The 27262-nt window shown below is 38.1% G+C and overlaps 1 protein-coding gene across 3 annotated transcripts in view; it reads right to left on the bottom strand.

The window, feature by feature from the left end:
* Positions 1-20933: 20933 nt before the first annotated feature.
* The window catches only part of STXBP6 (syntaxin binding protein 6), a 131889-nt gene continuing 125560 nt past the window's right edge, over positions 20934-27262 (bottom strand). For all 3 annotated transcript variants that reach the window (XM_075103253.1, XM_075103255.1, XM_075103252.1), the window contains one exon: positions 20934-23632. In XM_075103253.1, the coding sequence (XP_074959354.1) occupies positions 23609-23632 (24 nt within the window). In that variant the 3' untranslated portion in view covers positions 20934-23608. The remainder of the gene's footprint in view (positions 23633-27262) is intronic.

A 27262-nucleotide genomic window follows, 5' to 3' on the forward strand; every position in this document is an offset into this window, starting at 1 on the left:
TTCAGCTTAACCAATCCCAACCGCCCCCACTGGTTTTTTTTAATAAAAGCAGTCAATATTCTATTCACTGCAAGAAGTTAACCAGGAAAACAGTAAAATGATTTCAGATTTGTATTTACAATCTGTCCTCTGCAAAAAGCAGAAACACACTGTTTAATATAGGTATGACTGAAACTGGTCTTTCAGCGCATCTGCATGGATTGCCTTGCCCTGTGAGCAATGGAAAAACAACAGCTAAAGAAACGCAGAATATTTCCTGTTTCATTCCTCAAACTGAGCGGTTCCTGGTGAACCTCACTAGAGTCAGGGCTGGGGCAGGACTAGTAGGAAAGTTCTGTAAATTCAGCCTTCATCTACTTGGAAAGTAATACAGTGTTGCTGGCTCTTTGCATTATATCGTTGCTGGGGTCCGTGTATTCAGAATTGACAAACAGAAAGTGCTTTGCTCACATGGCACAGGCAGTTCACTAACAGAGACTTTAACGAAAACCTTGCTTCGCCTGCGCGACCACCGTGACAAGCGTTTCCTCGCTAGCCGGCAGTCCATGAAAGCTGCCAGGTCCGTGAACTTTTCAGTAAGGTTTCCACAGAGCGGTGGAAACCTCTCTGCTCTCGACATCATTCTTCACAGCTGTTTGGATATAGGAGACTGTAAGAGACTCTTTTTTTCTTCCTCAAAAAGAGGGGTTTAACATAGGCCAACAGGTAGTGAAGTGCGGAAATTGGGTAAAAGACTAATTTCTGCTACCGATACAAGTCAAGGCCGCGGTCACTTCTGATTCTCCTTCTTATCTTAACGTTGGAAGGTTCTGTACTTTATTTTTTGATCGAGTCTGTACCTCATCTACAGGGCTGGGCCTTTACTACAGTACTACTATATATCTTGAAAAAGAAAATAAAATATGTTAATGGAAAAGCTGGTAAGAAAAAGAAAGCTTCAGTCACTTTTTCTTGTGGAAAAGCATGAAAAAAAATTGTTTGAAAATAAATTTACACCAATCATTTGGTTTTTACATCAAAGTTTTTTCCAGCGGAAAAAAACATGTATTTTTCAAAGTTTTCCAGTCTTAGTTTTAAAATAGAATAGTTGTTGTTATAAAATCCCCAAAAGATGTCTAAGATTTATAAAAAAACCCAATTCAATTTACATTCAGATACAAGCTGTTTCAACTTCTTCTGATGTGGTATTGTCTCATTGATGCAAAATTTGCACTCTTAGAAGAGCAAACCCCCCTTTGGAACTGGTGGAGTTGGTAGGGATATCTCTTTGGATGTTCTTTTTTTTTAAGGATTTCTATCTTTAAGGTGCTTGTGTAATTTTCTCATGTTTCCCTGACAGTGATATTTCAAAACCCTGCCACATTGCTCATTTTCTTTTTCTTTGATATTTTGTGGCTATACCTATTTAATGCTGGGTTACAGAGAACTGGGCAATTCCAGTAGTTTCTTTGTCATCTCTTCTATTTATTCAGTTCACATCTCACTTTAAGTGAAACAGAAACATCTAGTGTGAGACTGAAGACAGTCAACTGTGACAATGAAAAAAATCAGGACATGTACCGAAGCTCATCATGTTACTTTTTATCCTATCCACTCTCTAAACCATTCTGGCTTTTGTTCTCTATGTACCCTGATACAAATCCCTATTGTAGCCAACATATAAAAGATTAGTACAGTTTGTTAGCATTTGAACACGTTTCCACAAATATGTGTTATTGTCTTTCACAAAGATAGTCAAGTTACCAAGAAGGATTTTGCAACAAGTCAAAAATGAAAAATTCATATGTCATTACACAATGAAATCCATCCAACCCCTAGAGAATATCCTGTTATCCACATTGCCCTGCACACGAGAGGAATAATTGCTTTTCTGACTTGGTCTCCTAAATCTGTGAGTAGCATAGGATATGAACCGGATAAAAAGCATTTTGCTGGGGTCCAAAAAATGTCCGTGTAAAACTCAGACCTATAGTTAGAAGGGTCCAATAAATTATCTTGACGATTGTTACTGTCCATTCATCCTTCTCCTGAGTCCAGGAAAACTCCCCGGTGTGAAAAGCCGATGGGATTTATCAGAAGAGATACACAGACACTGGAATGGGGCTAGGCAAAAAGGCACACCTTCATTCATCGTCATGTATTCATAATCAGGCACAATTCCTGTCTCTAGTGTATGAGCACAGACAAATACTTTGTCACTGGAACATATTATGGAGCAGGGTAATTTGCCGCAGAAAAACCCAACAAAAAAATCAGGTAACTGAAAGGTGATGAAATGAAAGGAAATTACATATGCCCCACGGTTTCAGCTGGAAATGCATTGAATGAAGAAAGAACTGTGGCTGAGGAGGAAGATCATAATTCACATATGCTTGTTTTCCTTGTATTTATATACCTATTTTATTTTTATTGTTGGCTTTATATTTTAAAAGAGGCGGTAATGTGCTTTCAGAGGAAGAAGGCAACAATTAAATCTTCTGAATATCCTACTGTAGAAAACAAAATGGAAAACTGGGCAGAGGATGGCTCGTGAATTTCAAAAAGAGTTCATGAATTTGCAGATATGCCTGCTTAGTGCAGATAGTAGCAACACCTCCTCAGACATCATGCTCTATAATGCACTTCGACACGGTTACTTGAGAGGTAGTAAATGAACTGCAGTCCTTGTCCGGAACGTTTGATCAAAAGGAAACAGGCACAATTGTGCCAGGCTTAATTCACAAAAAACGACATGGAAGAAATTAATACAAGCGTATCCAAGTCTCTAAAAGGATTCCATGAACCATCCTAGGACAGCAGCCTTTGCATAGCAAATAATCCAGAGGCTGGAGACCAATTTAAGGAAAAAGGAAGCGTCTATCCTTTGCGCCGGCTGGGCTGCAGCGTGCCGGCACAGGGAAGTTTTCAATTTGAACAGCCATTAGCAAGATGTCAAAGTAGACTTTATTTCAGAATCTTCAGGACTTATTACTGTATTTTATAATAAGAAGTACAGTTAGAAGTTGAGTCTTTCTTCATACAGAAAAAGATTAACAGCCCTATTCAGCTAGCCTTTTGCTTCGCTTATTATACGTGGATTAAGTATTAAAATACAGAGCAGTAGCTCAAGAGTTTCTTAAGCATAGCTCCAAAGCAGAACGGAAAAATCTCAGATGTGTCTCCCACCGGCTTCAGCGAGAGGCAAACTCTGCCTTTCTTATTATAATGTTGGACTTTAAGGTCACCACTTTTCTCTTTTTTATTTCTGAGCTCCAATTTCTTTTAAGAAACACTTTTCTTTCTTTTAAAAATGGATTATCGAGACTGCAAACTGAGCAATTCAATGTCTTCAGAATGTTGAGACAAGAACAATGTACTTAACAAGTAAATATCAATTAAAAAATTCAGAGTTATTCTGAATATTCTTTTATTTAACTTTGGCCACTGTGACAACTTCTGGGATTACTTATAAAAGCAAAATGAGCACAATAATTTTTAGTACTTATTGCCACAGCCCTATCAGAGTTACTCTGCTAACTAATAAGACAGTAATGTTACAGATGTTAGCCTGTACACAGGAATGCTTTGCAGGTCCTGCAAGCTGATCCACATGAAAGCCACAGGAGTTGCACAAGTAGACAGCTGTTCTTCGGAATCCAGCCATGCTGTCCAGGTCTGACAACACCAGCTTCCCTTACACCATTTGATACAAATCTATTATTTTGGAAAAAAAAAAATTAATGTTGTTAATTCTTGTAATAATATTACTGGTTTCAAGATATTTGATCTGTCTCGTAAAACTCTGGCTGCTGGAGCCCCGTGATTATGAAAGGCTTTTGGCTTTCCTTGAGAAAGATGCTTTTCTTAACACCCATTGTTGAATAAAATCTTGTATATATGACCTGACTGTATGCTGACAGCTCAAAATCAGCTTGAAAAAAACAAGTCAAATATACTGTTTTTAGGAACTTGACAATTTTAAGCTAAGCTCTCAAATTATTGTCCTTAATTTCATTTCAAACACTTGGCATCATTAAGCAGTGTGGCAAGCAGAACCCTAATCTTAACTTATTAATAGTACAATTTAAAAAATAGAGAGGATGTTTAAACTCCTTTTTCCACAATATTCTGTTACTCTCTTAAACGGAGTGGTAGTTAAGTTACCTGCCTCCTGGGCTGGTGCTGGGTTCACACTAACAATCTTCAGCAGTTCAGTCATTTATTCTATCCTGCAACATCATAATATTCAGAATCTTCTGGAAATCTAGACAACAAAATGAAAGAAAATATAAGAGGAAAAAAAAAAAGAAGAAAAAGGGAATGCATCTCCTGAGAAGAATTAATTTCTTATCATTCCGTGGGATGAAGAGTAAAAGGACTACAAATGCATTTTTTAAAAATATTTAGTTTTATGAATGGAAACTGAAAGAAAAAAAAAAATCAGCCAAACTACTTTTGTCATGAAACTTTGCCAGAAACCACATATTACTTCAAGAAGAGTTTCCTGGCAGATCCTTGGTATTCTTTACTTTTAATAATGCACATTTACTATATAGCATTTAGTTGCAGGTAGGGAAGCAATAAAGCAACAATTTTCTTTTTGTTTTCCACTCGGTGTTTACGCTGTCAGTCATACCTTGTACATGACCCATCATCCAAACACTATTCTGAACGGGGGGTGATGAGTTTGGCTACAAGTTCTCTGTAGTGTTTACCTCTGTGTAAAGTCCAAGTCCAAGTCTTTCACAAAGAGTTAGCGCTGATTTTCACAATACCTACTATGGTGTGAAACATTATTTCCCACTTTAGGGGTAGAAAAAAAAAAACCCACAACAAAAAAACCCACCCAAAAACCCCCAGTGAACCAAAACGTTATTATTAGTTTTAGGTTCATGAATTTGAACGTTTATTGGAGCGGAAGTTTTGAGCAGCCAAATATTTTTCTAACACCTACTGTTGCTGAAGCCCAGCTCTATCTGTATATACTTGGAGAAGTGCAAATCAGGGCAACAGAAAGGAACGTATCAGATGAAAAAGGGACAAAATCCCACTTATATCAGATGAAACAGGGACAGGATCCCACTCCCCAAGGAAACATTTACCTGCCTGAGCCCTCCAGCCATCTCTCATTCTCCAGCCACTATATCTAAAAGGGCAAAAAGACAAAAGCAAGTGCCACAAAGTTGTTACCTCTGCAATACTATCATAACGGGAATTAAGCCAGAGACCTGTGGACATGACTGCAAAATACTGAATCACAAACCTAAGAAAGCCAGTTTCAAGTGGGTAGTACATAAACAGGCTGGCCCTTCCTAACTCTTAAATGCTCAAACTTGCAAATTTAGTGGATACATATGTCTGTAGATACACACACACAAAATTACATATTTATATGAAATTTGCATACCCGTAAAAGCATCTCAAACTTAAAAATACAGACCAAAAGGTTTTAACATAATTACCATTTCTTTAGTGGTATAAGCATCCTTTATATGGTTTCAGATAGGTGATGAAGAATATCACATCCAATTAAAATTGCGAAGAGTATTTGATAGGAGAGGATATGACTGTGGATTATGATCAAACCTGTTGAGGATGACAGCCTTGCTTTTACAAAATGCACACTGGGATCCCAAATGAACAAAAGTGGTCAGAATCTAGCGTGAACCTCCTGCCTAAATGCTACATCTCTCACCATTAATATCTAGGATTACAGTGAAGTTAAATAATTGAGTGGGAAAATCCTAAAAGAAACTGAAAGAGCAAGATACATTGTCATATTGTTTATGCTTAACATTTGAACTATATCTTAAGGGGATGTATTCTTTCATTTCTGTCAGGATTTGCTTCTTCATCTGTAACATATAAATTGAATTTTTATGTCGTATATAGCTGTGGAGTTTTCTTCTGCTTCTGCACTCTCAGACAGCCAACTAGGAGAATGAAGTTTAGTTAATTAAGATATCTTAAGCCAAATTCCCCCGTCATGTACATTAGTGCAGACACAGACACTCCATCACTGAAGACGATATGGAAGTTGGTTTTAATGATGAACGTAGTTAATTAAGAAGTGTGGGCTTAGTCCTATAAATACGGAGGTGATTTACGCCTTCGGATTTCAATTACCACCTTCTCCTAAAAAGCAGGATCTGCTTTCTGAAAACAGCAGGTTACCACTGACAAGCAAAAATCCAGAATCCATGAACTCAGTAAGTATTATCTGACAAAAATCACCCACCATCAGCTACAGAGCTGTATCAGGTAGAAATGTAACCCGTTAAGCATAGTTCCAAAAATATCTTTGAAGTGTTACCCTCTTAAATTTTAACCCCAACGGCAGAAAGGACACTTTTTTTTACTCCTGTTTCTCTTTTATACATTCTAACAGAAAAAGGAAAAATAGATTTCAGCAAATGTACCCACTGTTCCAATCACTTGCAAAACTGTAGGAACTATTTTAATAGACATGATTTAACGTAGACCTTTACCAAGCATGACCTTCTTTATAAAACTACAAAATATGATGAAGTAATTCCCATGTTAAAATATAACTAAGCGAAATGCAGAAAATCAAAGCACAGAGTTCACATATTTAAATTAAGAATAATCGTTTAATGCAATACTTTATCCAGCAATTAATCACATTTCACTCAGAAAGTGAAAAAAATTCACAATCACTAAATCACTTGTTTCTGAACACTTTTGTTCTTGCAATATAAAGCTAACAGTAACTGGATAAGTGTTTTTAATTTGACCTTTTGACATTCACTGACAACAACTCTTACTTCCGTTCATGGGAGTTAAAGATACGGTGTATTTGATCACTGGTTAGAACCACATGTTCCATTGCAGGGTTAATCTGTTTTAAACAGAAATATAGATAGAGGTATATATTGGATCATCAACTAGATCTAAAGCTTGGTAGAAAACACTGTAGGAAATAAATGTACAAGATGTAGATTGATGGCTGTAAGACTGAATTAAAATAATCAACAATACTCAGTAAAAATTACATATATGATTTAAGAGGTCTAAGCCATATTTTAAAAATATAGAAACAATCTTAGTATTGATTAGAATGTAAACAAGTAATTTTAAATTACCGTTTCATCCACTTCACAGAAACTATGGCATAAAAGCCTCAAATGCCTGTAAAATTTGCAGTTCTTTTGTATATCTACTTTACAAAGTGACTAGGGCTGATCATAGGGTATCAGAGGTCCAGAAAGGAGTTAGTTTCTTTGGCTAAGATGCAGATCCCTGATAAGCAATGGAAGACTTTCTAATCAGTCCTGTACTCAGCACCTGAAGGTCCGTCGATGCTATCAAGACCTTCGCCTTGCCCAAGTTAGCTGAGTAATGTGGCCCCATATTGACAGGATAAAATATGGCTGGGAGTGGGACAACCCCTAGTTCAGGTGCACAGATAATTCCTTACCATCACTGGCTTCTGAAAGACTCAGCATCAGAAAAACTCATGGAGCAAAATGGCCAGCTCACTACTTTCAGCCCACTAGGCAACATCAGACACTGATTCGCACAAATTACCTATGAAACCAGAGCCCTAGAGCCATGGAACGCATTCCACTGCACATAGCTAAAGGTATTTAATATAAATGTATGAGCTTCACTCTTACCTGTCTTTTGCTCTTGATGTTTTGAGATATAATCCAAAATACTAATTCATCAAAACCTTCTTCTGCAGGCAGTGTAGAAAAAAAACCGTCTAAGAATTCCTTTCTGGTAATTTTTACACTTGAAGTTTTTCACACTCATACTTACTACTACGTGTGAACACAATACGAAAGGAAACCAGAGAAAAATAACATACTAACACTGCTAGGCAAGAAGTCGTATCTGTGGAAATTTAGGTTTCTGTGTAGCTATGCGGTGTTATCGGCCTTGTACTTTTGCAACATAGATGTTCAGTTACACTCACAAAGATCTTGAGTCAGTTTTGACTAAAGGCAACTGTGAATTTCAGACCCTGCTTACAATGTTCAATGACATATTCCATGATTATTCAGAAGTGTGACAAGCCAGTGAATCCTACTTTTTTTTCTTGTCTTTGACCTTTATACTTTTCATTCCTCCTAATCTCCAAGGAGCCTAAGAATTTCTCTGCAGAGAGAGACACATATTTCAGAATAACCTCAACAGATTTTTCTACTGTGCCATGTACTGAACTGACACTTTAAAGCAGACCTCAAGGAAAGGTCACTTACAATCTAATTTAATTCATGATGTAATGAGTACATTTGGGGAGCCAGTACAAGGATAATGATGATGTGAAATATAGTTTGACTGAGTCTATTTAAGTGAACAGCTAACAGAAAAGAGAATAGAAGTCACAGAACTATTAACGATATGGGTGAAAAGGATATTGAGGTTACCTGCCCCCAGAGAAGATAAATCATAACTCCTTCATTTCTGGTCTTCAGAACTCTCCGTGATGCCCATTCAACTGTATTTACACATTAAGGAATATTTTCTATCGTCTAAATTATATCTGCTTTCCTGCAATTGTAATACCATTGCTTCTTAAGCTATTATGACACACTTTAATCCTCTGTTCTTCATATTATCTTTTGATATATTTGAAAGTCATAATCAGGTATTCTCTGGGGTTTTTTGCTACACTAGATGACTTGAATGTGTTCAGACTTTCCTCATTGCTTACACTTTTCAGATCGTTTTTGTTGCCCTTCAACTACAGGCTACTCTCCACCCATGTCAGACCTCTCTCTGTGGAAGAGCCAACAAGAATGCAAGCAATACTGAAATTTGTGACTTGTCCATAACAGAAATAGTAAAAAGGGTTTGGGACTTTGTGAACAATATTTTTTTGTCTGGAAAGAACAGGAAAAAAAAAAATCATAGGAGCTTTCCAGTTTGTTTTGTAGTGAAAGAGAAAAAAATGAGGAGAAAAGTGCTGGGGAAAGAAGGGTGCCAAAACGGTACCAAGCAAAAGAGATGGGAACAAGGAGTAGCACGCTCTGGCATTGACGGTTTGAATGTTGCCTCCATTTGTAAGAAACTATCCCAGAAAGACTGAATTATTGCCAGAGAGAGGAGGTTGGTCAACTAAGACATCAGAAAAAGGAACAAGCAAAACAGGTCAAATGTTAGCCAACAGGACTAATTTGAGAGAAAATGGTATCCATCAGAACAAACTTGTTGCTTTGTGCAGAAAATGTTTATTTTTGTAAGAAATGCCCCAAATTGTTTTTATTTCAGATTTGTTGTCAGGATGAGGCTTTAGCTATAGTTCTTCCTAGCCATGTTTTCTTCTGCTGGTCAAATACCTCAGGCAGTCTTTTAGAAGACAAAGCTCAGCTTTGCTTCATTAGAAACCAACTTTCATGGCAAGCTCAAGAAAAGACATTTGATGAAGACAAGGTGGCTTTTTGGATGAGAGTTAGAAAGGTGTTATTTTGAAGAGTTTACGTTTCCAATATCTTGAGCAAAATTCCCTGTTGAGTGTCCCAGGCCCTTCCATATGGCTACTATTAAAAATGCAAAAGATTAACAACTTCACTAGTCATTCTGTTCTTTTGGCTTACCAAGCAACCTGCGTGCGTATGAAGGCTTCTGGATCAAGACTTATGGATCAAGTCTTATGAGGAGCGGCTGAGGGGGCTGGGGGGGTTTAGCCTGGAGAAGAGGAGCCTGAGGGGAGACCTTCTCGCTCTCTGCAGCTGCCTGAGAGGGTTGTAGTGAGGTGGGGGGTCGGTCTCTTCTCACAAGTAAGTAGTGATAGAACGAGAGAAAATGGTCTCAGGTTGCATCAGGGGAGGTTTAGATTGGATATTAGGAAGAATTTCTTCACCAAAAAGGTTGTCAAGCACTGGAACAGGCTGCCCAGGGAAGTGGTTGAGTCAGCATTGCTGGAGGTATTTAAAAGACGTGTAGATGCGGTGCTCGGGGACATGGTTTAGTGGTGGGCTTGGCAGTGTCGGGTACTTTTGGACTCTGATCTTAAAGGTCTTTTCCAACTTAAATGTTTCTATACGAACAGTTAGCACAGCAATCTCGCTGCCTCCTCTGTACTTGCACCAAGCTACTGCACTTTGTGTTTGCTGACGTAGAAGAATAACCTTTCCCAACAGTGTAACGCCAGACAGTAATTGGCTTCTAATAACAGAACAAACCATGGAGGTTTCCAGGTGCTTAGCCTTGCTTTAAGAGGTGACAGCAAGAAGTTATCCACCTGGTAAATACTGTAAAAGGGGTAAGTGTTTGAGACAATTAACAAGCAAGAAAATTCCTAGATTCCTCAGGTTTCTTGACAAAAGCGCATCTTTTCATGTTTTACAAGAAACCATGGTAACAGAGGAAAATGAAAACACAGTCCTAATATAATTTGGAGAATGTTGTCAGGAGAACTGTAGAAAACAATCCCTGTTATATGGAGAAGATGGCAGAGCATAAGCTAAAACAGGAGTGATCATATAAAGAATTGTATCTGAAGCAGACCAACCATGAAATAAAAGGTGATAGCTACAACAGTAATTAAAATTGGAACCTGGTTAAATTTCCCTCCTTTTTTGTTACTAGTGACTTTCCTAATAGTTTGCACATTAAATAAGTGACTTGAGAGAAACTGCTTTTTCAGAAATGTATGATGGATAGTATGACTGTTTAACATAGTTTTGGTGATTTTTTAAAAGGCTGAGATAATTATCACTGCTAGCACAGTATAGCTGTACCATTTTTAATTGCTTCAGGTGACAACTGTAATGCTCTAAGAGCTACATGTATAAATTCACATATAGAGTGATTTAGGAAAAATAAAAAAAGGATACAACAGCAATATTACTTTTGCTTTTCACTTGGGTGATTGATGAGGACACTTCTTTCCTTCAGAGCAAATAGTCGTGCTTGAATTCATGACAGAAAAGTTCTATGAAGAAAAATGCCATGAATTGCTTTTTTCTTTTTTGTAAATTCAGATTAATTATGATATTACTAACAACATTTCAAAGGCTATAGCATCGTGATTTCTACTCTGCAGCTACAGATATAATTGGTAATGTGCAGGAACAAGAATTAGTTGACAAAGAGCTCTGCTCTTCTTCAAGTCACCATTTCTCAGACTAATTGCCAACTACTTAATTATTGATATCTACAATTAAAAGTGACTTCTAGAAATCTCTTTCCCCTAATTAAAAAATGATAAAAAAAGCTAGACTGTTATGGTTGGAAAACTATAGAAGGGAAAAAATGTACCAATTTAATCTGACCTCATGACTCAGTTCTAAGTAAGTGAAAAATACATTTTCTAATGCCAGTTGTGGGAGCATGTTCCTTACCTCTTGTTTCAGGAAATAGTGGAATCTGAACTAATGGTTCAGCTCATGCTAGTTAAGGATTTAATATCAAGTAGACAAATACCTTACTGTTCCAGAAATAATTTTCTAAGAAAATATTTTAATTTTTTGTGTATTTTTCTAGTTCAGGTGACCAGATCTTTCATCTCACTGAGATACAAATAAAAAACTGGGATAGAGGATACAAAACTCCTCAGAAAATGGAGAATTTTTAAGTGGAAAATGAGTCGTACTGTAAAGTCATATTACAAATTAGATGTATGATGTATTGGGGGTATGCTTTGTGTGTTGCATGTGTATGTGTAATAGAATTTCTACATATTTGTTTTTTGCATCTGTAAATTGTTTTCCTTTCCATGCAAAGCCATGAACAAGTACTAGCTGAGTGCGAATGAGATTTGTACAAGTTCTCAGTCCATTCCAAACTCAGGAACAGTGCTTAAATGTTTACATAAAAACCAGTCACTTTCATAGAAAACCGTGAATACAGAACCAGGGAGATGGCATTAAAAAGCAGTCTAAACCAAAACAAAACTAAACCCCAAAACAGAAGCTCCTTCCTGCCAGTGTCATTGTAGCATTATTTTGTTTGCAAATCAACAAAGATGTAATTTACTGTAAGTTGAAATGGACTCTAGTGACTGCAGGGTTTAATGATCATGACGAATTGACCCAGCGCACACATTTCCTTGTCTAATCCCATTGTGACCCAAAGTTACGTTGACCAACAAGTTAGAATTTTAATTCCCCTGATTTTAAGTTGACATTGGAATTCTAGCTTTAAGTACATTTCTTCATGTTTCTTCCTCAGATGCCTGGGAAGCCCCTTTTTTATTTTACCACAAATACACTGTGATAATCCCTCATTTTTCAAATCTTAATCCTAGACCAGAAAGGCATATTGTTCCATTCCTTCTTGCATTCCTTGTCTACAGCTGGTAAGCCATTCTATGGTGCTCGCAGAAGTAATCTATTTCTCAGGGCCTACTTCCTGTAATTCACACTTTGAGACATAAAGAATATTAACTTTTCAACCTTCAGAAAGGACCTCTAAATTACTCAGTTTGTCACGATGTGCAGAGGAGTCTTAATCTCTTTGGTCTTTCAGGACTGAAGGAAAAGGCGCTGTGCCAGACATCCCACCTCTTTTCCCTAGTTATCTCAAAAGGGATTCAAAGCGTGTGGCACATTTTGTCCTACACGGCCAGGTTTCTTTCAGAGAGGAACAAAGGGAAAGCAGCAGAGGAGAAGGGAAGCTTGTTATCTAACACAAAGCATATATCCAAGCTAATGTTCCACTCCAGGAAGTGAAATCTCAGATCCAGAGGTGGGCAAGGGTATCCTTAACCATAAGTCAATTTTAATTATCAGGCTAAGAACACCCACAACAATAATAAATTTCACCAGGCAATCTGTACTGTACTTGTAATTTTCAACGTTTAAGAGGCCAAATTAAGAAATTGAAAGTTAGTTTCTGTATCACTGAATGTGACTTGCATGACTTGAATGACTTGCAACTTTACGTAAAGGGCCATCACAAAGTTCCACGTGACTTTGTAAAACAGTCCTTCAAGGCAGACCTAGTGTGAAATTCACCACTTGTTTATGTCTTAATAATTAAAGACAGACACAGAACGTGGATGAAATATGTCTAATACACAGAGAACAGCAGCAAACAACCCAATTAAGCACATAGTGTAATAAATGAAATTATTTCAGAGAATTTATCTTAAAACAAGCGTGACTGCTGAACGCGACTGCCTACCGCAGAAGTAGCAATGAGATTAGGATCCTCCTTTTCAAAGAGAGTTTGAAAATATTTGAAAATGTCTGAATGTGTGTTGAAGAGAAAGACACCTTGTACTGATTCTGACGTGCATGTGTTGATGGCATATATTGTTACAGAATGACAAATATTGGGATGAGAAATCAGTACCATGAAAAATGAGCGAGACTATTATCTCGATGCAAGTAAAAAGAGGAGCAAAGAACACATACGATTTCTTAATACCGCAAAGTTTTTCCCCTTTCTCTGATACTTCACAAAGGAGATAATAGTTTTCTTTAGCAATTCCTCTCACATGAAAGAACTGTATTTGAGCATGCAGCTGGCTCAAATAACTTTTAGCCTGTGATAAATTATAAATTTCTAGAACATCCCTCCCGCACTCTCTGAAGTTAGAGTATAGTTGAACATTCTTTCAATGGCGGTAACTGAAGGGTTAACTTTTTCTGTACACAACAGTTCATGTAGGACATTAAAAGTCAATGTGGCAGCGTGCTCTATGTTTTCAAGTCAAGAGATTTAAATTCTTTTCTGATTTCCTCTAGGACCCCATTGCCTGCACAATAGACAAGAAACAAGGGACATCATCGTTATTGCTCACATTAATCAGCAAGACAGAATTAACAAGAGTTGTAAGAAATTGTATTTTCCTTTTAGCTTTTGTAAATGGGCTAATTAACTCAGGAAGTGCCTTTTGACAGTAGAAATGGTTTCTCCTCACATTCTTTTTTTTTCTTTTTCCCCAGTTTAGCAAACTTCCTGCACAGAACGCTGTTCATCTCATTCTTCAAAACCTTTCTAAGAGGGTCTTGAAAACTCCAAATACTGGGCGTACATGGACAAATGGAGTTTACTGCAGCAAAACCAGCTATTTATTTTGATTATATTTGTGGTACTATTGTCTGGAAAGAATATATGTAACTCAGGAAATCTCTTCTCTGTACTTACAGAAAATAGAAAACACTATTGAGGGGAAATTCAGAAAAGGGAGAAAAAGAATGAGAATGTAAACTACTTTAATCGCAATCACTAAAATGACAAGCATTAAGTTATAGCTATGTGACTTCTGCCATACTGTGTCAAGAAAGCTTAACTCACTAGTCAAGCTATAAAAACTGCCTACACAGATTCTCTCAGCCTTCCTATTTGCAAAATACACCATGCTTGCTTAAATCTCAAAGGCTGGCTATCCGCAAAAGCGGTTTAAGGAAGTTTGCTTTATTGGCTAAGCCTGAATCCTGTCAGTTGTCAGAATGTAACCGAGGAACTCATTAAACTCTGGTATCCGAATTCCTTCTGATGATATGTCTATAACATCTTTCTAGGGCGTACTTGCATGTTTTCTTTGTTTTACACTTACCATATGAAATCTTTGAAGGCTTTCCTGGACAGCATGCTGGTTTCTATACATCCCCTTCAGAAGTGCCTTAATGTGCTGAAACTCAAAAATCGCAGAGCTGAATCTGGGGCACAAAAATTGTCTAGAGAGCCTATGAATATATAAACAAACCTACATCTTGGCTTACACAAAACAACCCTAGCTATCATCACCTCCTAGAAAGCCTCTGCTCTGTGCTCTCTAGGGGCTCTAGCCAGCCCTGCTCTTCATTCCCTTCAATTTAAAAACAAAATGTCTTGTTATTACCATTCCCAAAGCCTTTTCATCATTGTTTCACATTGACTTTCTTAGCAAGAAAAGTCCTGAAGCTATTTTATTTGGAGAGATTTCTAGATTCCCCTGACACAAGCAGCTGCACTTGCAGTCTGACTTGGGGAATCGCTGCCTGTCTGGCGAAACGCTACTCTGTTGCTTTACAATCCTTGGAACGTCAGAAGCACGACAGATTTTAATACAGTTTCTAGTAAGACAGGAATTAATATTTACCAGTATAAAGGATTTCATTGGAACTTCGTAGCACAACACTGGTTTGACCAGTCATTGTAGTTCATAGTATGAGCTGTCAGCCAGTAATCCCGCTATGGTGCATTTCAGATAGAAACTATGCTGTAAAATAATAATAATAATAATAATAATAATGATAAAAGAGATAAAGGCTTTGTGTCATTTTTGTAGTAACATTTTTGCAAGTCTCGTAACTGAAAAATTCCAGACTGAAGACAGCAGGTACTGGAAGTTTTCACTTAACCCCAGTTCAGGACAAGGAATCTTAGCAGAACTGGTGAAATATTAAACTACCAACACTGCAGAGATCTTTTTGTATGGAAGGGGTGGCCAAAAAGCAGTTTGTTGTATTTTTTGACCAGTTAGAATGAAAATTAGGACGTCTGTTTAGCTTTCATTTGGGTGAAACTAAGCCATCTGACATTACATTAGCATTTGCGTAGGAATGGAGAAGTTGCTTACAGCTTAGGGCATGAAACCTGAAAATGGTTGAGTTGAAGTCATGACAAGCATACCTTAAAAATGAAACCCTATGCTGTTCATTAGAGACAGCTAAACTATTTGATGTTAAAAAACAAAGTCTGCCTACTTTTCTCTTTGTAAATTCCCTGATCTTATGAAATTTGACTCTACGTGACTGCCTTGCTTATTTCTTACATGACAACCACGAATCACATCCTTTTCACAGACTATCACTTCTCCCCTGAAATGCTGAGTTCTGTTGCCCTTTGAAGGTCAAGGTCATCCAGTCTATCCTCATTGCTTTACTGGGACTTTTTGGTCTTTCTGTGCCTCCTGTGCTGACTGCATGACTCCCCTGCTGGGTGTCACCCATGGGCAGTGGTAAGTCCTGTTTCTAAAAGTACTTCTCACCCTACTTCATGTTCTTTTATAATGCAGTCTCTTTCACTTCAGCTGACAATCCCAATGCTCAGTTTCTAAATTCCAAAAGCTTTGAAGAGCTTTTAAATTTCACTCAGCTGAGTTAAGAAAACTGCTCAAGTTAGGCTGCCTGAAACACTGTTTGCAGTATGAATTCCTATAGTAAATACCATTGCAGAATACAAGTAATTTTGATGCCTTATTAGGATTTATCTTCTTTTCCTTGAATAACTCCTTCCATGGAGGAGGGTTCGTGTATTTCAAAAGGGCAGTTGAACGCAAGCTGCCACTGACAAGGCACTCTGTGCGGCTCTGGCACAGAGATGCTTTTGTTCCTTATGTTAAACTTGAGAATGTCAGAGAACTGTTTGGGCTGAAGGCAAGGCATTTTTTCCTCACAACCGCTGAAGCCTGGGACAAAAGGCATACGTACACAGCATTCCCCCAAATATCTTACAGTGGATTCTTTCCTTGCATTGATACAAATGCACTGAGCCCGAAAGCCGACAGCTCCTTGCAGTGCTTGTAAAATCCAAGTAGAGAAGCAATGAGAGTTTGTTGCCGCCTTTGCCCAGCATTCCTCTGGTGTCTCTCCAGAAACGCTTTGCAACAACAGACTGGGCTTCGCAGGCAGCGTATACTGCACACCACGAAGGATATTATATTGCTAGAGTGGGAAGGAAAAAAAAAAGTCTTTGTCAGAAGCCTACTTCTGTTCCTGATGCTTTTAACAAAACAAGAAATAAAAAATGTTTCCATTATAATCCTGATATTTTCTACTGAGAATAGAGGTATCTGGGTTTTATATTCTCAGATGTCCATTCTATTCCTGCCCATTAATTTACTGTAGATTACTTACTTCCATGCCTTAGTTTATACCTGTATGAAAGAACTTTGGTATTTCTCTTTGAATTCTTGTTACAGAAGGATGAAAAATACTACATTCAAGATAAATACCTTGTGTCCTTAGAGCCTCAGCACAGACTTCGGAGAAAAACCTGTAGCAAGGTTAAAGAAGAAACACCTAGGCTGGCGATCTAGTGCTATGAATTTCTGACTATTAAATCTTGTCCTAAACCCTTTCAGACATGCTGAAACACCTTCAGTAGCACTTTTCCCTTGTGAAGCATCCTCATTTTACATGCAGTGCGTGCCTACATCTTAATCTATGAACAGCAATGAACTGCAGTCAATAAAATAATACAACGGGAGCTGTTCAAACCCCAAAAGGCAAAGGCTTCATGTTGCCCTTAATCCCGAGAGTTTAGCTGTGGAGCCACCTCCTGGGATGAGGGACTTCTTAGTAATAAGAGAAAAACATGATACTGAATATGGAAAGACTGTACAAAAATGGGAACTAGGCAAGACAGTCAGGGTAGTAAGGGAACCACATAAACAACCTTGCACATTTATAAGAGACAGAGCAATGGATTCTATGAAGCATACGCAGTCAATGAACATGAACTCATAACCTCCTCCTTCCCACCTACTTCTCCTCTCCCAGTGCAGTTGCAGATTGCTATATAGAGACTTCAGGAAAAAAAAGGATTTTAATTTGACACCTACAAAGTTGAGATAATTAGCAATAGCTAACAATTAATGATGCTTCCCTCACGAACGGATGCTAAGAGTTATGAAACCTTGCCTGGCAGATAAATGGTACCTTTCTCAGCCATCTGTCTTACAAATGATCCCGTATGCACAGCTATTATTTCAGTCAGACACTGGCAGCTCTGCAACTGTTCATGGCTTCAGTGAAGAATAGTACCTGTCATGCAGTTTGAGTGCTCCGATTTTTAACGGACCTGTTTTCAGCTTGTCTGAAATGCTGAACAATTGCGCATGGGGAAGCAACAGAAAGGAACAGGTAAGATTAAAACCAAGGGTACTCACATTTCTCTATACGTAGGTTTAAAATCGCTCACGACTGTCCTGAAGAAGTTTTGCTAGAACTTGCTGCTAAAATTGCAGATGGTTCTCTACCCACTTGTGAGAAAACGCTAAGAGCAAGGAAGGCTGCCGCCGCTGCTGTCCTCTTCCCTGGGAGCGGCGTCATCACGGGCCTCACCTGGCAGTTACTCCATCACCTCTTCTGACTTGCTCACGTGGTGACCCAGAAGTCTCCAGCTCTTCCCTCATCTTGTCCGCCCTCACCTCAGAATTTAGCCGCTTGATTTGCAGCGCAAACAGCACTTACGCTTCCTTATCCCTAACACACAATACTGGGATGCTTCCCACTGAGCTAAACTCTTACAAGCCTCAAACAAATGGACGTAGCAATCTATTATTAAAAGTAAATGCCTTTTATCAGTGCCAGCCGTATCTACAACACAAAGGATCTCGCAGCTGTCGTAAGTGGTCCCAGGCGCTGTGTTTAGTAAAACTGGTAAAGGTTCTGGAAAGAAGGATTCTCATTAAAATCTTAATACTTCTCACAAGAAAATGCACTTTTTGTAGAAATCCGTATTTTCTGATCATGCTCATCCAAAGAAAGCTTTACTGTGTCTCTTCTTTCTGAAATAGGGAAAAACCCCAACTCACTGATTTGACTGCAAAGCAGCATGCTGATTAATGTTAGTTGTATATGTTGAAGGTTTCCTTTTTAATATAGGATGAAACACTACCAAAATTTTCTGGTTTATCACATTTCCTTTCTGTACTATCCAGAAAAGAATACAAGACAGAAGAATGCTGTTTGTCCTCCTATCTTCAGCAGCATCAGAATTTCAACACAATACAGGCTTGAACTTTAGTTCCTCTGCAAAAGTTATCACCATTTTTGCTACTGGGGACCTGTGAAATTGTTTAAAATATCAATTAGATTTTTGTTAGATGCCTATTCTCTACACTAAGGCCACCTGACTTGCGTAGCTAGTAAGCTTACTTTTATACCCTTTATAACCTGAATGCTTGGCCTTAATGCTGAAGACCTGCCATGCTATTATGCCTTCATGTATAGTATAGAGTTGCTCAGTTTTTGAGAAAATAAATAGTAAATTACTTTTTGTGCCTGTAAAGCCTAGTCACCCCCGCTAAACTAGCCACCACCACAATAGTTATCTATTAAAAAATGTTACCACAACTCGGATGCATGAGGCGACAGCAGACAAAAAGACAGTAACAACTCAAGTAATAAAAAATATAATTGAAGCATACATTTAATACTATGCAGCGCTTCCAGATGCTGAACAAAACAAGCTGAAATGATGTGATATGAAGTGGATGACAAGGTTTCAGAATCATTGGAAAAATAAGTGTTTATATAAGTTCATGTCATTACCCCACTGGTAGCTGACCACTTCCATGAGGGTCTAAATCTGAAAACAATTAAAGCCATTTTTTAACCTGAGACATTGCAGTCGTTAGCGAGTACTGGGTAGGTGCACTGACCTGCTCACTGCTTGAAGTAGTGCATATCTTCAGTGATACTGCGACCTGCAGCTGAAGGTGACAGGCATCTTAGTCTGATTTCCTCGGTCAAATATTATGCCTTCAGGAGCGTGGCAGCAACAATGCTCTCCAACACACTCAACATACTAGAATATCTTTTACTTAGATATCCTAATACATTGAATCAGTAAACATTCATGCTTGAGCCTCTTCCGTGACTCAAAAGTAACAAAACCCCACCCCCACCATCTTTATCATAAATTATACACAGCAGCAGATTAAGCTGATGATTTATGAAAACCATCAGATGGAGGAAAAAGAATGCCAACATGGTGAAACTGATCTAAAAAATGCTGAGAAAACAAACCAAATGTTTTCTTTTTCTGTTCTTACAGGGTAAATGTACAATAACGATGGAAAAGAACTGCCAAATTGTTACGTGTAAACTACAACAAAATGCTGTTCTGATCAAGCTTGCTTCTGACCCACCAGAGATCTATTTCTTTTACTAGAAGTTTCATGCAGTTCGGGCACGTATGGCATTCAGCATCAGATGGATGACGTGCATTCTAGCAAAATTTACCTAGCCACTAAAGTAATTTAACCAGTTGACATTTTTGAGACTAGGATTTTAGGGAGCACGTTTAAAATGAAAAAAAAAAAAAAAAGAAAAAAAAGAGGTGGCAGCAAAGTCAGTTCATGTTCAATCCCTTTCTTTTGCAAGTAGCCCTCGTTCAGATACATGCGATTGCTTGTGTGTGTAGAAGAATTCTACCTTTATAGTTTTATTCCCATAGGGCGATTAAAATTGCTTTTGCTTTGATAAAAATTTATCAATAAAATTAGATGGCCAAAAGAAAAGAATAAAAGTTTGAGAATAAGTATTTCATAGCAAATTGAAAGCAAAGCAACACAGGAGTTCTTTTTAACCTGTACAGCCTTTAGGTAGGATGCCAATTTAAACCTGTGTTAACTGTTGTCTGGAATCTGGTTGGACATGAATACCTTTAGCCTAGTTCCCCTTACTTCTCTTTTAATTACAGTATTCTTTCTAGAGTAAATTTTCATCGTGACAGTGGAAACTAGTTTTTTATTCAGTTCTGCTAGAGTGAAATATAATTCTGCTAGAGTGAAGTATAAAATCATCATTTAGAAATACTTTATATTTTGAATAGACAACTCAAATAATCCAAGGACAGTTTTCTTTTCATCACAGTTAAAGTATTTAATGGACAAAGTCAGGGTTTCCAGTAATGACTCAAGAGAGCAGGTCCCACTTTTTACCCCCCAGAATGGCACAAAATAATTTCTACATCTTTGAGAACTTTCAAGGAATTGGTTACAATAGATACCAGCAAGTATTACAATTCTGGCATATCATAGCAAAACCTACCTACCTTTAAGATCACTTTTTAGAAAGCACATTTTTGTTAATATTTCACATAACGCACAACTTTTGATAGACACAAAAGTAGCCTTTTAAGACAGTTTGCAGCACAGTAGTCAAGTCTAACAATACTTTATTTTTATTCTTCGCAGAACTTTAAAAAGATAAAACTATTGACAATGTTACAATTTACAAATACATTCTTTCATATGAAACATTAACCTGAATTATCTTATATGTTATGTACATGACTATCTAATACTACTAGGATGTACACACTACAAGCTAAGTTCCAGAAGGAAATTGCAATGCTATAAGATTTACCTTTGGATAGACATGTATACACCTCCGATTTTTTTTTTTTCCTAAAAACTACCAAATCTTGAAGTTTAATGAAGAGCAAGAACAAAGTAAACACAGAGACAAACTGCTTTTCCTTCACTCAATAACACCAGGTTACTTAGAATTCCCATAGTAAATGGCTTTTGATGGCTGGATAGAAGTCCTGAGTTATGATACATAACATAATACACTTAACTGGAGGATAGTAAGAAAAAAAAAATGCTGAAACTGTCCACGGGACTAAAGTAATGTTTTAGAACAGTTCAATTCACAAGAGGTCTGGAACTTAGCAGTGCAACTGTGACCTTGTCCTGCCCAGCTGATATTCATGTAAACACCTGAAAACCTACGCCTTATTATCTGAATTTAGACAACTAATTCTTTTCAGGTTTATCTGATCTGGGTTTTAGACATTTCTTCTAAATTACTGACAAGCTTGGAAGACCAGCTAGATGGCAGCAGTTCAAAACGTATTCCTTCTTTCTCTCGAGAGAGAAAGACTTGAGGTTAGCAGCAGAATACAGTTAGAGTGGAAAAGATGATGACAGAAGATAGCTATGTGGGCAAAAATGTATTCCCTGACTGATTTCTAATGCAGCTATTTTTTAAAAAAAGGCCTAACATCTTGTCTGTAGCAGAAGTTTAATTTCTAACGAGGGACTGTTTTCCCGGTTAATTTGCAGAAATACCCACAGTCATTAAAATAGTGCTTGGAAAGCTACTGACATTTCCAGGGCAGGCATTAATTGTACATAGCTCAACGGAGCGTTCAGAACTCATGTCGTTAATGAGTCTGTTCTGATTTATAACAGAAGTGGCCAAATTCCCTTTCAGTTGATGGTGCTGGATGTAGTAGCTGCTAGAGCTGATGCTAAATAGATGTAAATGATCGTATGGTGCTACACAGATGACAAATTTACCTTCTTTCAATTCCCAGTGTGAAATTAAATAGAAAGCTTCATACAAAACAGTTGAAATTACAGGAGAAAAAAAACAAACCACATGTAAAGTTTGAATGCAATCACTTAACTAGATAGTGTCCTTAGTTCAAATTACAATTTTTCCCTAAAGCCAAGCATCTTTTTACAAAATGGGTATTTCCAAGAGATGTTCAGTTACTTCAGCTTGCAGTAACTAAAATATTCTCAGTCACTGCCGAAGCTTTTATCTCTTTACAAGCACTGCTTTGAGGATTTTAGACTGTTTAAAGTGTCATTAATAATGCAAAAATCTTATTCTACATTGAAAATGAAAACTACAGTACATTCACCTAATGCCAGCTTTCTGGCTCTCCGGCAAAACGAGAACAAAAATGAAGAGCAGGCATCTTCAGAAGACGAAGGCTGAAACTTCTGCTACAATTTCTGTTTCTAGTTTACCGTTTGTTTTTTTTTTTAAAAAAAGTGCAGCATCTTTTTTTTTTCTTCATTCAAGCAGCACATTAGAACACCTTAAAAATGTTAAGAAAACAGTTGTGAAAGAAAGAGTAACCTACTTATTTTTGTAAGAGAATACAGTGCATATATTGCATATAGTGAATAGAGAATAAAGTAGGGAGTCACCCTTACAGTGATAATATATATTGAAAACTGAGACCCAAACTAGAAGTTATGGTTCTAATGTACCATGACATGCTTTTTTGAAAGGTTCTATTTTAAAAATCAGACTACTAGCTAACACAAAAGCCATTCTAATCAAATTTCTGAAATGTTCCCAAAAATTCTTATGGTAGAATTTAAGAAACAACAGACGACACTGAAAATAGTGCATTCTCATTTTCCCAGGCCTTTGCATTCTCATTTACATAGGCCTTTAGCCACAGAGTCACAGGTAAAAAGAAAATGAAATGTTATTTTATACCAGATTGCTAACTTCTGGATTGTGTTTGAGGCACAGCTATGTATGTGTAGATGTAAAAATCACCTTTTTCCTCAATTTTGAAACCTCAAGCATACATTCTGTAGGTTTCATGATACTATTCAAATAATCAATCTGGAAGGGAAAATAGGCATATTCAAAATGCAGCACTGGTAACAGATTCTCCTATGAAATTCAGATACGCACTTCTGAATGCTGGTGACGGCACATGCAAAACCTCTACGTTGGGTAGAAAAAAGAAGTTTTTCTGTTCCCCAGGACAAAGCAGTCTATTCTCCGCTACTGTTACAACCCCAGGTGTTTAATTCCAACATTAACATTCTGCTGATGCTACATAAAATGAAGAAACATATACCCCTTCTTTGGACTTCATTTCCAACACGTATGTCCACAACCAGTTAAATAATTTTCTGTACAACTGGGGAAGGATATTACTATTTTAATCCTGATCAGCTTGTCATTTGGTCCAGTTCCCCTGTTTGCTTTCATTCCTGTAACAACTGAAATACAGGTAGAAAGTACTGCAGGACTGTGTAGCAGTGTTACAAAAGAGGAACAAAAAGTAAGTCAAAAAGGTAGAAATGCAACACTTTTTCCTGCACATAAACTGAAAGAATGCATCTCCACTGAACTGGAAGGAAAAAGCACACAGAAGTTTGGATCTCCTGTAAAAGTTGCTGCATGTAGCCTTTTCAGTTCCTTTCGGGAAGACTTCAACTTTGGGCAGTATCTCAGCATTTGTGTTTCATGGCAAGCTGAAAAAGAAAGAAGAAATTAATTAGAGAGAGATCACATGTACCAATAACTATCAAGCTAATGTGGCTAGTCTGGATCAAAAGAGTTTGTAAACTGAATTCTCCAAAAGATGCCTGAAATCCATAACTTCTTTGTACACAGATATCCAGTTGTTCCCTTTACTGTGACAGGCAGACAAAGTCTCTCTTTGCTGTGCGGAGAAGGCAGGATTTATCTGCTTTTATACCTGTGTTTCCCAATGTTCCATTATCCTGCTACCTGTGAGGAGGGCTAGGGCAAAACGCTAGAAAAACCAGACATGCTTAAAAGAGCAGTCATTTAGACCTAATGATTTGGATTGTTAAACACAACCAGAAATTCCAGAGAAGTAATTTAAGACACCTGTTCAGCAGCTCTGCCACTACATAATGATGAAAAAAAATCAAGGACTGATTGCCTTTCTACCTCTGATTACTGATTATTTCCATTTCAAATGATTAAAAAATGGACTTAAAACTGGGAATGAGAGGGAGAATAAAGAGCTAAAGTGAGTTAAATCCTGTATAAAAAGTGTAGACAAACTGACTGGCTCTGCATAATAAAAAATTGATATCTCTAGATAACCCCAAGCTAACGAAGGTGCGGTGAGTGAGCCCACTAGGAAGTTACCTAAAAACCAGAACTGGCAGGGGCAGTTAAAATTTCCTCATTTGCTGCCACTGAAATGCTGGCCAATAAATGACACTGATTTAATTGACATAAGCCTTTGATACTCAAGGACATGGTCATAAACATGGCATTTAAAAAAAAATATTTGTAGAGATATATTGGAAAGGCATTTCAGCGTGAAAGAATTCCAACAAACACTTTTCTTTCTCCCCTCAAACAACAAGATTATCTTCCAGAAAGATGTGTCTTTAGTAGGCAACTCCAACAAATTTTTATTACACAGAATCCGTAACTCTGAGCTCCTCTGCAGTCACCAACAAGGGGATTTTGTAGAGGCAAACAAAGAAGGTGAAGGTGTCATAAGGATGATTTGATAAATACACTGAGCTAAGTTCTAGCCTTTACACAACTAAACATAGATATATGCTTTCATTCAACAAAATCGGATACCCAAAAGAGAAGTAGCTGCCTCGGTACTTTTGGGTGGATCCCATCCAGCCCCATAGACCTGTGCATGTGTAAGCGGTGCAGCTGGTCACTCACCATTTCATATGGTTATGACACCTATATGGGCGCTTCATTCTGCTCCCTGCCCCTGTCTTCCAGCTCAGGGAGCTGGGTACCCAGAGAATAACTGGTCTTACTATTAAAGACTGAGGCAAAGAAGGCATTAAGTACCTCAGCCTTTTCCTCAGCTTTTGCCACTATGCTTCCCCCCTCGTCAAACAAAGGATGGAGATGGTCCTTAGCTCTCCTTTTGTTATTAATGTATTTACAGAAACATTTTTTTATTATCTTTTACTGCAGTAGCCAGATTAAGCTCTAGCTGGATTTTGGCCCTTCTAATTTTCTGCCTGCATAACCTCATGACATCCTTGTAGTCCTCCTGAGTTACCTGCCCCTTCTTCTAGAGGTCATAAACTCTCCTTTTTCTCCTGAGTTCCAGTCAAAGCTCTCTGTTCAGCCAGGCCAGTGGTCTTCCCCTGCTGGCTCCTCTTTTGGCACGTGGGGACAGACTGCTCCTGAGCCTTCTTGACGAAAGCCATGCCTTCCTGGACTCCTTTGCCCTTCATGACTGTCTCCTAAGGGACTCTATCAACCAGTGCCCTGAACAGGCCAAAGTCTGCCCTCCGGAAGTCCAAGGTGGCAGTTCTGCTGACCCCCTCCCCGCTTCTCTGAAAACTGAAAAGTCTTTTGTTTTGTAATCGCTGTGCCCAAGATGGCCTCCAACCATCACATCACCACAAGTCCTCCTCTGTTCATAAACAACAGGTCTGGCGGGGCACCTTCCCTAGTTGTGTCCCTCACTAGCTGTGTCAGGAAGTTATCTTCCACACACTCCAGGAACCTCCTAGACTGTTCCCTCTCTGCTGTGTTGTATTTTCAGTGGACATCTGGTAAGTTGAAGTTCCCCAAGAGAACAAGGGCTAGTGATTGTGAGACTTCTCCCAGCTGCTTATAGAATATTTCGTCTGCATCTTCATCCTGGTTGGGTGCTCTGTAACAGACTCCCTCCATATCTGCCTTGTTGGACTTCCCGAGGATTCTTACCCATAAGCACTCAACCCTATCGTCACCATTGTCAAGCTCTAGACAGTCAAAACACTCCCTAACATACAGGGCTACCCAACCGCCTTCCGTCCTTCCCTGGCCCTTCTGAAGAGTTTATAGACATCCATTGCAGCACTCCAGTTGTGCAAGTCATCCCACCATGTTTCTGCGATTGCAACTGTATCGTGGTTTTCCAGCTGCCTAACGGCTTCCAACTCCTCCTGTTTGTTGCCCAAGTAATGTCCAGACATACAAATTAAGCTATAAGAGAAATCTGTATCCAGTCATGATACTGTAGTGGTGAAATGAATTATGGGCTGATAATAATTCAAAGTACTTTCACTGTTTTACTGAAGGCAACTATAAAGCAACCGATATGGGAACTCTGCTTTGCTGCATGAAGTGTTCACAAATACTAGGAAGTTAAAATTGGTGCCTTTCTCGTCACTGTCACTGTTTTGCCAGAAAGTTATGATTTTGCCATTTAAGCAATACTCGGCTGGCCCTTGCTTTCCTGGTTTCACTGAAGTAATATGTTTTCTTTTCTGTACAAACAGCATCTAAGGTATGTGTGGCAGCTGCCCCCCAACAACTTGAACAGAGGAACATTAATAAACAATACTGTACTTATTCCTAAATGCTCCACCAAAACCCCAAAGCTCTCTTGCAAACCACCATAAAACAACAGTCCCTCTAACCTAATACATTCCTGGGTGGCTGCCCTATGCATTTTTGTGAGATAACAGTACAGGAATTGCACGACTTCTGCACCTCTAAGATACAATTCAAGATTTGGGGCACCTGTACAAAAAATTTTCAAGAAAAAGATGTTGTAAACCCCATTATACTAAGTTATCCTTATGATCATTAAGACGACAAGTATTCCTTTGTGGTCTTGTAAGAACTAAACTATATCTTGTTTTCTTCAAAGGCAAAGATGTTATTTTCTTGTTAAAAAGTAACTATCATCCACTGTTAAGACCGTCACACTCCTGTTTCAGGCAGCTGGTAATTAGGATAGTTTCAATAGCACATGGCCTCACACTTATCTGAGGAAGACTGGTAATCTGTAGAACTGGACTGGCAGCAAGGTTTCGTAAATCTCAGCCCAGCACACAGTCCAAATGGAGATTATCCTTTCCTATTTTGCATCACTCTGACATTTAGACATTTCCTGCAGAAATTGTTCTCACTTACTGCCACAGAGACATGTAAACTCAAATCCCTATGTACAAAATCCTGGCTGAGAATTTCCCATACTTTGATTAAAAAAATAAAATACTTTTATTGTGGATGTTTTTAGCTGCTTCACCATTCCTGCTATGTTTCCCTCCAATTTTTATTTTCAATTATTACATCAGGATTTTGTAAACTTTTATTTCTAAATATGGTACAGCACAGGCTATCAAAGACTATATTTTTATTACAAT

This window comes from Phalacrocorax aristotelis, chromosome 9 (assembly GCF_949628215.1).
Source record: "Phalacrocorax aristotelis chromosome 9, bGulAri2.1, whole genome shotgun sequence".
Classification (NCBI taxonomy): Eukaryota; Metazoa; Chordata; class Aves; order Suliformes; family Phalacrocoracidae; genus Phalacrocorax; species Phalacrocorax aristotelis.